This window comes from Zootoca vivipara, chromosome 2 (assembly GCF_965207765.1).
Source record: "Zootoca vivipara chromosome 2, rZooViv2.hap1.1, whole genome shotgun sequence".
Classification (NCBI taxonomy): domain Eukaryota; kingdom Metazoa; phylum Chordata; class Lepidosauria; order Squamata; family Lacertidae; genus Zootoca; species Zootoca vivipara.
The window spans coordinates 103,362,253-103,374,899 of record NC_142584.1 but is presented as its reverse complement, the minus strand read 5'-3'; the positions used below and the strand labels follow the sequence as shown (position 1 = coordinate 103,374,899).

Below are 12,647 nucleotides of genomic sequence, written 5' to 3'. Positions count from 1 at the left end.
CAGTCAGGAACTGGTTAGCAATTTCTGCTTTAAGCCATGCACTGATGACAGTGCCCTATTTAACAGAGAGAGAGAGAGAGAGAGAGAGAGAGAGAGAGAGAGAGAGAGAGAGAGAGAGAGAGAGAGAGAGAGGGGGAGAGAGAAGGATGGATATACCGGTAGTAGGCAAGGAGGGTTTGGCAAACCACCTCTGCCGATCTGTTAACATCCCTGGTTTTGATTCAGAAAGAAGTTCCTGCTGGAGAGCAGCTTAAAACAGAGGTGCATGGCTTTTGAGATCTCATTTCTAATTATCCTTATTGTGGCAATTATCTAGCTAGCAAGCTTCAGTTGCTCTGGGACAGAATTAATTCTCCTCAAAATATCTTTTGCAAAATATCTTTCTGAAAGGCCGGGGTGGGGGAGGGGGTACGTGTTTTAACCAAGCAAAACGAAAAGGCCTCTCCTGGAGCACCGGCTGCCGCTCTCCCTGGTTTCCATAGAAACGCCAAACAGCCGCATGGGAGTCTTGCGGAGGAGCTGGGCCCTCGCCGGCGGCGGGAGCGGGAGCCTCAGCTTTTCAGGGGCGGGGAAGGGACTCGGAAACTGGGGGGGGGGATGCTGGTTGGGGCAGCCGGCCGTGGAGACAAGGCTGTGGGGTAGTAACTTTGTGGGTGGGGAGAGAAGAGGAGGTCCCCATGGAAGAGGAGGGACGTGGTTCGTTTGCCGCGGCTCCTGATGGCCTCATTACCGCTCGGTGAGAGGAATGTCCTTTGCACATGCACAGAGGTGCTCTCGTCTTCAGTGCAAGCGCAGGAGCGCCAACTTGGCCCCGCGACCGTGGGTGCCCCCGGGGGGGGGGACGTGGGTGCCATGCAGCGTGCAATGACCCTGTGGGTGCCTGGCACCTTCATGGGGAATTTTGTGGGTGCTCAGGGAGTTGGCATCTATGTTGCGGTGCCAGGTTTTTCGGAGCTCAAAGACCTGTTTCTTATAGGGTTATGTTTACATGGGAATGCTGTGCTTGGTTGGAGGGTGGATAGCGAGGGGAAGCAGTTGGGGGGGGGGTATGGGAACTGTTGGTTTAGATTTTAGAAGGGGAAAGGTGCCGAATGGCTTGAATGTGTGTGTGTGTGTGTGTATTGATGTGATCAAGCAGTGCTTCCCTGTCTAATGACTTTAGCTGCTTTGTGCCTGGCAGTGAAGGGAAAAAACGAAAACGAAAAGCCCATTTTAAGTTGGCAAAAAGAGCAGAAACACAGTACAGCAGCAACTTTGGGTCAGCTCAGCTTTTACTGCTCTGTCCGAACCCAAGCGAGCATCTCTGAAAAGCTTCTGGGAAAAGCTAGGTTTATCAAAGGACTCCAGGGTTTCCACACAACATGAATAAGCAGTATTGGGTGCAGATTAGGGTGAGGACTTTTTTTACAACCTCATTTCCCTGTATCATAATTTGATGAGCTTTCATTAAAGATTAGATAAAATCTTACTTTCAAAGAGATTTGATATAAAAAAAACACCTCACGCACAAAATGATTTTTAAAAATTTATTTATCAGTTTTTTGACCATTTTTGAAGTCACTGTAAGCAGATATAAAACTGAACCCAAGCTTTAGAGTCACATATATACAACATTATATAGGGCCATCAAACATACAAGGAAGCTTTTTTTAGCTGCAGTAACAGTATAGACGCCGCTAGAGGACGATGTTTTGCTACCTCTCCTGTAGGTTCTTTTCCCAGCATGTCCGGCAGGGTCTGCTGGCTGAGTAAATACATAGCTAACTGAGGTTCTGCTCCCTAACAAAAGGCCTGCCCCCCCCAAAAAAATTCTGGCTATGTCCAATAATAGAAAGTGGACAGCTGCTGTAGGTTGTATGATGTGGATGTCTGTCTGCGGATTATATTCTGTCATAAGCTCCTATATGGGATATTGATGTGGAGAGGAAGGATCTCTAGCTTAGCTGCAACAGTGAGCTTGTCACCTTATCCCTGCAGGTGGCTGTGCGGTGCGCCATGACTGACATACCTGTTCACTGTGAGTCGCTGGACAGGCAGTGGAGCTGGCACCAAGAATATGCAGGTGACTGACCGCGGAGCTGCTTATTGGGACAGCCAAGATCCAAATTCTCTGGGAATGTACTGCGTTGCACAAATATATTGTTTCAGCGATCAATATTTTGAAAGGATTTGGAATTCATGTCCCTGACTTGAGGGAATTAAAAGAGGGCAGGATCTGAGGGGTAGATGAACTTGTAGGGTACTATAAAAAGCTAACTAAAGTAGTAACACCTTGCCTCTCTGTTTGTAAGCCCTGCTCACTTCCTCACCAGACTCTGGTAACCACACATTTGCAAGGTTTTCCCCCAAAAGCTATATGGGCTGGGTTTCGAGAAATAGAAGCCGAGTTTGCCAGGACACCAAATATTCTTCTCAGCATACAATGCTTGTATAGCAGCCCCCCCCCCAAAAATACATGGGATATATGTTCAGTTCAGTTTTGAAGAGGTTGTAGTGACCCATAAATGGTGGGCATGTTTACTCCAAATTCTCAAATGGTTGCAGACACCACACAGTGGGCAAAGGCTACAGTGACCCCAAAAGGGTGTTTGGGATAGGGTGGCAGTCAAAGGATGAGATGCTCTCTCACTTCATTACAAGCTCACACCTCTCCTGTCCCAAAGATAAATCCAGTCTTAAAGAAGAGCAAGACCTAGAACAGGAGTGGGGAACCTCATTATGCCCATTCTATTATGCCCTCCCTATTTGGCCGACCAGGCACACCCACCTGCTCTACGACACCTGATGTCATATATGAAGTCACTTGTGAGGTGTGTAAGGTTGAGGCTTTGTCAAAAGGGTGTTTGCTGGCCTGCAAAGCCGTTTTCAAAGCACAGGGCGAGATAGTGCTTTGAGTGGGGCTTCTGAAAACACACTCTTTTCTGCAGCTCTTTGAACAGAGCTTCTGAAGACCCAAGAACAAGCTAATTGTCCTAGAAGAAACAGTGGTCATGGGAGTTGCAGATTCGTCAGTGTTAATAATAATAATAATAATAATAATAACAATAATAACAATAACAATAACAATAATTTATTTATTTATACATACATACATACATACATACATACATACACCGCCCATCTGCCTGAGTTTCCCTAGCCACTCTGGGCAGCTCCCAACAGAATATTAAAAGCATGATAAAACATCAAACATTAAAAACTTCCCTAAACAGGGCTGCCTTCAGATGTCTTCTGAAAGTCAGATAGTTGTTTGTTTCCTTGACATCTGATGGGGGGGCGTTCCACAGGGCAGGCACCACTACCGAGAAGGCCCTCTGCCTGGTTCCCTGTAACCTCACTTATCACAGTGAGGGAACTGCCAGAAGGCCCTTAGAGCTGGACCTCAGAGTCTGGGCTGAACAATGGGGGTGGAGACGCTTCTTCAGGAATACTGGGGACGAGGCCGTTTAGGGCTTTAAAGGTCAGCACCAACACTATGAATTGTGTTCGGAAATGTGCTGGGAGCCAATGTACCGTGTTTCTCCTAAAATAAGACGGTCCTCAAAAATAAGCCATGTCAGGCTTTTAATTACTAGAATAAATATAAGACATCCCCCGAAAATAAGCCGGGGGTGGGAGCCGCTTCGAGGAGCGCAGCGCAGTGCGAAGAGCCTAGTGAGAGGCAGCTGCGGCTGCAGGTGAAGCCCGGGATCTGCGTGGGCGACTGGGGGCGAACGCCCTGAGCGCTGCGGCGGTGGAGAAGAGGCGCCCGATCAGCTGAGAAGCGGGCTGATCGGGCGCCTCTTCGCTACCGCCACAGCGCACAGGGCGCTCGTCCCCAGTCGCCCACGCAGATCCCGGGCTTCACCTGCAGCCGCAGAGCCTGGTGAGAGGCAGCTGCGGCTGCAGGTGAAGCCCGGGATCTGCGTGGGCTTAGCAAAACTGCACACCCCGCTCCCGCTCGAAAAAATAAGACATCCACCGAAAATAAGCCATGGTGTGTTTTTTTTTGGAGGAAAAATAAATATAAGACGTGTCTTATTTTAGGAGAAACACGGTAGGTCTTTATATGGTCTTGGCAGCCACTCGCAGTCACCAGTCTAGCTGCCACATTCTGTTTGGCCTTTGTTAGGTCATTTTTGCTGCATTTGCCTTGGGAGTAGGGCAATTCCCTGGAAGTCTTGTGGGGCTGCATTCCTTTTAGAGTCATAGGATCTTTTAACAATCTCACTGAGAGTTTCTTTTGGTCTCTTGCAGTTGGGCCCAAAGTGTAAAGCAGGAGGGGACAGCGACGCTGGAGGGGGCAGAAGGACCAGCAGAGGAGGTAAGGTAGCTACTCCAAGATTTCTACTCCGCGAGGTGCCTTCAGGGCAAAAGGCTGCCTGCAGCAGCCTTTCCCAACCTCGTGCCCTTCTTCTCACAGTGTACAATTAAACTATGGAACTCCTTCCCACAGGAAGCAGTGATGGCCACCAATTGATTTAAAAGAAGATAGGGCAAATTTGTGGAGGAATAGGCTCTCAATGGCTGCTGGTCGTGATGACTTTGCCCTACCTTCATGGGGGAAGGCGCAGTAATGCTTCTGAATGCCAGTTGCTGGAAACCACAGGAGGGGTGACTGCCAATCCAGTCAGTACTGGGGCTGGGACATTATCTTAATATTGCCCTTTGTTTCAGGCAGCAAAATGTTTTAGGTTAGCCTTAAAGAGCAAGCGAGGTTGCCCATGCTTAGTACATACTGACAAATATTGCACCAACAAGGTTCCACTGACACATTGGGGACTTCTGCTTCCTTTCTTCCTCCTGCGTGCCCCAAAATTTGCTCCGGAGGCTTCTCCAACGCTCTGGAACTAATTTTGAGGGTGCACCGGGGGGGGGGGGCGGAGCAGGGGACAAGAGAAAAAGAGGAGGCTCTAGATCAGGGGTCAACAACCTTTTTTCAGCCAGACTATATTTCGAAGGGGGCAAAAATGAACGAATTCCTATGCCCCACAAATAACCCAGAGATGCATTTTAAATAAAAGGATGTATTCTACTCATGTAAAAACATGCTGATTCCCAGACCGTCCGTGGGCCGCATCCGCCCCCTGGGCCTTAGGTTGCCTACCCCTGCTCTAGATCATGTGCAGAAATCACAATCACAACACCTTTATTGGCATATATGTGCAGAAATCTGTTGCACCAACAAAGCTGCAGTGTTGGATACGGCCCTGAGAGATCCGTTATCTCCTGCCTCTTCCATTCTGAAATCACAGCAGGAACAAGTCCTGCTTCTTCAGGTGCGTTTTTCCGTATCACAATACAGTATGTCTTAGACTAGCCATGTAGTCCCCTAATGTGCCATTTGAACCCTTGTTCTTTTAAATGTTCCTCATCCAACTGTGCTCAGTTGGCAGATTGAAGCCTGACGGAGATGCCCCCTCCAATGTCGAACGTCCGCAACTGCACCCCACTCGCCGCCATCCATCCACCGCTCCCAATACCAGCAGGTATAGACCAGAAGGTGAGTTGCCAAGATGCTGCCAGGGGTTCTGTGCTGTGGGTTGATGTTCATGTGATTTGCTAACCCCTCTAGATTTGTTTTATGATTTTTATTTTGTTTGTTGATCCTCTTTGTATTATTTTCCCTTCTTATTTTTGAAGTTTCTAAGCAGTGCATATTAAAAAAATAAAAAAGTATACAATGGGCAAGTTCAATTAAAATTAAACATGAAAACAAAACTTCCTTAAAATGGTTGCTGAAGTAGAAAGGTCTTTGTTACATGCCTGACATTCAACAGGGAGAAGGCCTGTCTGATTTCAGCTGGGAGGGAATTCTACAGAATCAGGCCCACAACACCAAATTCATAACTCCTGGTGGATATGAGTTGTGTGTCCAAGCCATGTTCCCATCAGGCTTCTACAGGTCCTTTAGCATTGACAGTGTGAGCTGGCTGTTAATCCTTGCCTAATTGGACATCCTGGTTGCCAGCTGGTACAAAGGATGGTGGCACACTGGGCAATAAATATAGGACACAATACAGTGGTACCTCGGTTTAAGAACAGTCCTGTTTACGAACGATGCGGTTTACGAACTCCGCAAAATTGGAAGTAGTATCCCGGCTTGTGAACTTTACCTCGGTCTAAGAACGGAATCCAAACGGTGGAAGGGCATTGGTGGTGGGAGGCCTCATTGCGGAAAGCATGCCTCAGTTTAAGAACGGACTTCTGGAACAGATTAATCTGTGTAAATAAGTTTGGATGTATGTAATGATGGAAAACTGATTGGTATAGTTTTTGTAAAATATGCAGGGATATAAGATATAAGTGAGATATAAGTGAGAGCTGGACCATAAAGAAGGCTGATCGCTGAAGAATTGATGCTTTTGAATTATGGTGCTGGAGGAGACTCTTGAGAGTCCCATGGACTCCAAAAAGATCAAACCTCTCCATTCTGAAGGAAATCAACCCTGAGTGCTCACTGGAAGGACAGATCCTGAAGCTGAGGCTCCAATACTTTGGCCACCTCATGAGAAGAGAAGACTCCTTTCCTGATGTTGGGAAAGATGGAGGACACAAGGAGAAGGGGACGACAGAAGACGAGATGGTTGGACAGTGTTCTCGAAGCTACAAACATGAGTCTGACCAAACTGCGGGAGGCAGTGGAAGACAGGAGTGCCTGGCGTGCTATGGTCCATGGGGTCACGAAGAGTCGGACACGACTAAACAACAACAACAATAAGATATGCAAAATGAACCACGGAAAGAGAAGAAGGGAAGTCCTTGATATCTTAAGTACATAAAATGTGTATCTGAAATTGTAAAATGGAAAATTTAATGAAAATCATATTTTTTTAAAAAAAGTTTCACAATGTCCCTTGTGTGAGGTAGGTGCTAGAGGTCACAAAGGTTGGAAAGCCTAGCTAGCCCCCCCTTTTTTTTCGTTCCAGGAGATGCAGCCGGTCTGATAGAGGGACGCTCACCTCGCAGCATCAGCTTCAACTCTTCCTTCAACCCAGACCGCCTCAAGCAGGCCAGGCAATTTGTGGAGAGAGCCATCAAGGTGAATGGCCTTGGCTCACCTGGTGTCTGCCTTTTTAGCCTTCGTCCTGCCTGTTTCCTCCTCTTCTGTAGCCTTGGTTGGATGGGTCAACCCAGGCCAATGAGGATGATGTTGTTGTTGTGGTGGTGGTGGTGGTTATCACTGAGGGGAGAGTTCTTGCCTCACCTTCCCACAGCAGGGTAAAGTTGATAAGCCTCTCCTGTTGCCCCCATAGCAAAGGAAGATCTTCATGGTGAACGGCCCTTACCCCGTGATTCGGAGACGGCTGCTTGGCAGGGGTTGGGTGGAGAGGAAGTTTCCCAAGGTGGCTAAAGTAGTGAATAAGCGAGAACGTCCGCCTGATGGGGAGCAGGATGAAGATGGTGATGACAGTGAAGGGCCTGAGGACGGTAAGGCCACCAGCCTCTTGGAACTTCTCTTTTAATTTTATTGAACAAAATTTATATACTGCCTGACTGTATGTATACATGTATGTATGTATGTATGTATGTATACAAAAGAGGAAACCCTCTAGGCGATTTACAAAAATGTTAAATGAAACATTGAGATTCTCAATTAGAACCACGTAAAAAGAGGTGTTTCATAGAATCATATCACTGTAGCGTTGGAAGGGACCTCAAGGAGCATCTAGCCCAAGTCTCTGCAATGGTATTTAAAAACATTCGAAAGTTTGTTTTGAATTTTTGGAAGAATCTCAGGTGTAAACGCACCAGATACGTTCATCTGTTCCTGCTCCAAATAAATCCTTGCACGCTATAAAAACAGGTGCAAAGCTACTCCCTGAATAGAGACACATAGGTTTGGCATGGCATGGGCACTAGCCAATAGGTGCCCATCTCAACTGGCTTTCATTTGTTCAGTGTGAAACACTGAAAAGCCAAGCTATATTTTGTCCTAGGATTGGAAATGTGTGTGTATGTGTGTTGAGGGCACCAATAGTACTTTCAAACTACCTTCACCTTTCTTAAAATGTCATCTCTGACTTTACACTGTTCCCCATGGGTTACTCAACCTTCTCAAATGGCCATTGTTTGGACCTAAAAGAGTTTGCAGTGAACTGTGTAAAAGTGGTACAAGGAAACACAGGATGGTATAACTATGTTTTCCTAAACATGAGGTTTGCGTTGGCAACACAGCAAGGGAAAACACAGCAAAATAGCTACGTTTGTGAAGACTGAATAAAATAATATAAAACTTGCAGTAAAAATGGACTATATTAGGTTGGGTGGAAAAAACGCTCTTAGATTTCACTTGGCATTTTTTTGTAACAAGAAAAAGATATAACTGATGTAAATATTGCTCCAGGTTTTGGAAGGAAACCACTGGCAACCCAAGATCTGTATACATTTGCTAATAAAATAGCACTCTGCACTATTTTCCTAATTTAGCCTCTTCAGAGAGTGCATTCTACAACTTAAATTTATAAAATTAAGTGCGAATAAGTATCATTAGGTGTGTGTTTGCGATTCTGCTTTTAACATTTAAGTGTGTGTATAGATCTATAAAATTAAAACCCATGCTGCCTTTCTATCAATGATTTGAAGGTGGTTATCAATTTCAAAGTGGTTTACAAAAATAACAAAATAATTAAATACTGTATGTGGATGAGCACCCATCTTTTTATGGACTTACCCACAGTAATAAGCACTTTAAATACAGTTTCAGCGTGTCCAAGAAGGATACTGCTCCCTGGTAATGACTGTGAGTGACCCTTGTCTCCGCTGTTTTCCATTTCCTTCACAGATGAGGAGGAAGAGGGGGAAGAGGAACAAGATGATGCCATTGATAGTACCTATAGCCTCATGGTTAGTTTGATGTGATGGTGAACTCCCCCTTAAATGCTTCCTTCAATCAGCGAAACCTTTCCCTCCACAATTCTGGTTCCTGCAAAAGCCCACTGAGGTAGCTAAGGCTGCACAAATGCACAGGGCAGTTTAAAGTGGATTTGATGCATCCCAGGTGTGCATGCTTTTCATGCCTTCCGCACCATCTTGTCCTCATCCGGGTTGCAGCCCACATTCCCCCCACCTCCATCTAATTCAGATTTCCCCCATATCAGTAGATCCATACTAAGGCAATAGAGGCCAACCAAATGTGACAAAGCAGTGTGCAAGCTTTCCAGGTTCTATCGTTAATAGCATGCACACTATTCTGTGACGTTTTGGTTGGCCTTATACAGTGGTACCTCAGTTTTCTAGCGTCTCGGAAGCTGAACGATTCGGAAGCCGAACACTGAAAACCCGGAAGCAATTGTTTCCATATTCAAACGCGCCTCAGAAGTGGAATGGCTTCTGCGGAATGTTTCTCCATTTATTCAATGTATTTTGCCGACCGCCCATTGATCTTGGTTTTCAAACGTTTTGGAAGTCGAACGGTCTTCCAGAACAGATTACGTTCAAAATCCGAGGTTCCACAATTTAAAACACTCATGTGTTGTTGTTCATGGACAAAAACACACATGGAAGAATTGGATATGTGTTACCCACATGCACTTTTATACTCTGGTTTTGTACCCAGCCATAGGCTAGTAGCTAGTGACTGGACCAATGAGGTATATGGCTTTGTAGAGATGTGAATCTGGGTCTCCTCAATCATAATCGGACTTTCTAACCACTGCTCTCTGTTTGATCATCATAGACCCTCTCCTTCTGTTCTTCAGCATCACCTAGATTTATTCAGGATTTAGGTTTTTTCCATTTATACATCACTTCTCAAATAGAAAGAGATCCTTAAGTGATTCACAGTCAAATGAAAACAAAAAACAAAAACATTAATATGAACATTATTTTAAAAATATTTAACAGTGCAACACCATATTGTTAGGGCTCTGGGGGGAAATGTTTTCACCTGGCGCCAAAAAAGATCACAAGGTTAGTACCAGGTGGGCCTCCTTAGAGAGAATATTCCATAAATGGGAGCTACTACAGAAAAGACCTGTCTGGCCATTGGCACCCTCCAGACTTCCCTTGGAGGTGGCATTCAGAGAAGAGCTTCAGATGATGATCTAAGGGTGCCAGTTTTTAGCTATCATGGTCCTGAACCATATAACAGTCAAAACCAGCACTTTGAATTGGGTCTGGACAAAAATTGGAAGCCAGTGCTGTTGGGCCACCATCATGCCACCTTCTTCCAGTCCATAATTTAGCTGCCTGTTCTTATTTCACCTTCCCCAACAGCAGATCTGTCACCTGCACCCAGTTCCCCCCCCACCTACCTTGTCCTTGTTGTTGTTGTTGTTGTTGTTGTTGTTGTTGTTGTTGTTGTTGTTTTAACCAGCTCCTGTGCTGTTTCACTAGGCTTCCACGTTTACTTTTCACCGTTCCTCTTTCCCTGGCAGTCAAGGTTGGTTCGCAATCAGATCCCCTATTTCATCTGGACCAACCGGCGTGATGTCATTGACTGCCGCCTCCTGCGAAAAGATCAGATGATGAACCACTATGCCAAGGCGGGCACCTTCACCACCAAGGTGGGCAGAGTTTTTGCTTCTTGAACGCCAGGGCCATGCTAGCAGAGTGCGAATAGCGCTCTGAGTTGGGGAAATGAATCTGCAGGATCTGGGCCCAGCTGGCTTGTGTATGTGTGCTGTGGGGACTTGGGAAATTAAGCCGCTGCAAAGGCATCCATCCCTTCTTTCTCAGGTAGGGCTGTGTCTTAACCTGCGAAACCTGCCATGGTTTGACCAGGCTGATGCCGATACCTTTTTCCCACGTTGTTACCGCCTTGGAGCTGAAGATGAAAAGCATGCCTTTATTGGTGAGAACTGTTCACAATGCTCTCCTTCGGTGGGGTGGGGAAGAGAAAGAAACTCCTTGACTCTAGCACAATGGGCTCCTTGCTTGCCCTACCTTTGGGGTAAGAGATGCCTTATCCCAGAGTAAAGGACCACCATGTTTTCGGATATACTTTCTACTTTGGCGCTTGGCTCGGGGGACTGGCAGCGGCAGCGACACTTGCCTTCCCTGAGCAAGCGCCGTTGCCACCATCAGTCCCCTGAGCCAAGTGCCCTTCCCCGAGCCAAGCGCCCGCTGCACTTCGGCTTGGGAGACTGGGCGGCGGCAGCAGCACTTGCTCTCTTGGTTCAGGGAAGGCAGGCAGGCAGGCGGCAGCAGCCCCAGAGCCGAAGTGCAACAGGCGCTGCTTGCCGGGGCTGTTGCCGCCTGCCTGCCTGCCTGCCTTCCCCGAGCCAAGCGAGCAAGCGCCGCCGCCCCCGCCAGTCCCCCGGAGCCCATAGGAACGCATTGATTAAGTTTCAGTGCATTCCTATGGGAAACCGTGACTCGCAAGACAAACTTTTCGTAGGACGAATTGACTCCTGCAACGAATTAAATTCGTCTTGTGAGGTACCACTGTAGGTTATTCAAGCTAACACACATCAAGTTGCTTCTGTTGTTGCTGTTACTATACGTGCCACTTTTCAGCGTGTCTTAAGAAAAAACCCACCCAGTCCTCATGGGGCTTACAATCTAAATGTTGACAGGACAGGAAACTAAGGGGAGGGGAGGCAAGTAAAGAAAGGGCAGTACCTACCACCATAGTGTAGGATCTTGCCCAGGGAAATGGCTCCCATGCCATTAGTAGAAAGTGTGAGTGGATCATGAATGGGCATTTCCCCAGAAACATTGCAAGTTCTTGTTTGGCCTACTTTTAAATGAGTAAGATTAATCCCTGTGGATGAGTCTTTAATAAGCTTGTAAAAAAAAGAAAAGTGTGTTATTCAGCTCTGTGTAAATTATGTCCCATTTAAATGGTTACCCATCCTGAGTCCTTAGGATGGGGTGAAATAGAAATGAAAACAAATACTTCCGTAGGCACAGACCATTCATTCATTCATTCATTCATTCATTTCTTTTCAAGCACATGTACCCCACCCTTCAGCCAAAAAAGATTTCCGAAGCAGATTACATACAATCAAAACAGAACAGTCCCTACCTGTAGGCTTATATTTAAAAAAAAACAGGCGCGCGCACACACACCACGCAAGGGAAAAAGACAGGGAGGGAAGAGGGAAATCAAAATTCAGGCATCAATTTCTAAATATGATGACCAGCTGGCACAAATCAGGGCCAGGAGACACCCGATGGAACTGGGCCTCCAGCAAAGCTAATGAAAAGAGCCCTTGCTTCCCATCTCCTCCACTGAGGCAGCTGGATTGAATGGGTGCCCTCAAATGACAGTTATGGGGGGAGGATAGTTTAGGGGTTCCTTCCCCCCCCTGGATTCTCACCAGAGAATTATGTGTCCTTCCTCCCTTTTATGGCAGAGGATTTCCAGCTCACTGCGGCCAGGAGCCTTCTCAAAGTGGTGGTGAAACGATACTGGAATGAACCTCCCGACATGACAAGACTGGATGCTAATCAGAATGAGCCCCCAAATTTCCCAGAGACTCCAGGTAAGCGGTAGGAGCTGTGTTTTCAAAAAAGGAACAGCCACAGAGATTTCTCTATTGCTGTCTCCAGCGAGTACCTGGAAAAGGTCTGGATGGGAGAGCAGAATGTGTGATAAATTGCCTTTCTCTTGAAATTTTTGCTAATGCCACCAGTTGTGTTCTAGGGGAGACTATTGAGAAGTGGCTATGGGTTACCTCCCAAAGTGTAACCCCGTGGCTTTTTCTCTGAGATATTTTTCT

At 46.5% G+C, this 12,647-nt stretch overlaps 1 protein-coding gene across 1 annotated transcript; it reads left to right on the top strand.

The window, feature by feature from the left end:
- Positions 1–598: 598 nt before the first annotated feature.
- LOC148686992 (tubulin tyrosine ligase 3-like) lies at positions 599–12,439 on the top strand. The gene is made up of 10 exons (XM_088662654.1): positions 599–736; positions 1,978–2,062; positions 4,237–4,303; positions 5,369–5,482; positions 6,909–7,021; positions 7,236–7,410; positions 8,765–8,826; positions 10,359–10,487; positions 10,660–10,774; positions 12,282–12,439. Exons 2-10 carry the CDS (start codon positions 2,057–2,059, stop codon positions 12,419–12,421), a joined length of 921 nt encoding a protein of 306 aa, XP_088518780.1. The 5' UTR covers positions 599–736; positions 1,978–2,056; the 3' UTR covers positions 12,422–12,439.
- The last annotated feature ends 208 nt before the right edge of the window (positions 12,440–12,647 follow it).

Bases quoted from the DNA above. Each gene is read 5' to 3' on its own strand.
- LOC148686992 (XM_088662654.1), top strand. The intron at 7,022-7,235 runs GTGAATGGCCTT...TTGCCCCCATAG, and splicing joins TTGTGGAGAGAGCCATCAAG to CAAAGGAAGATCTTCATGGT. The intron at 7,411-8,764 runs GTAAGGCCACCA...TTTCCTTCACAG, and splicing joins CAGTGAAGGGCCTGAGGACG to ATGAGGAGGAAGAGGGGGAA.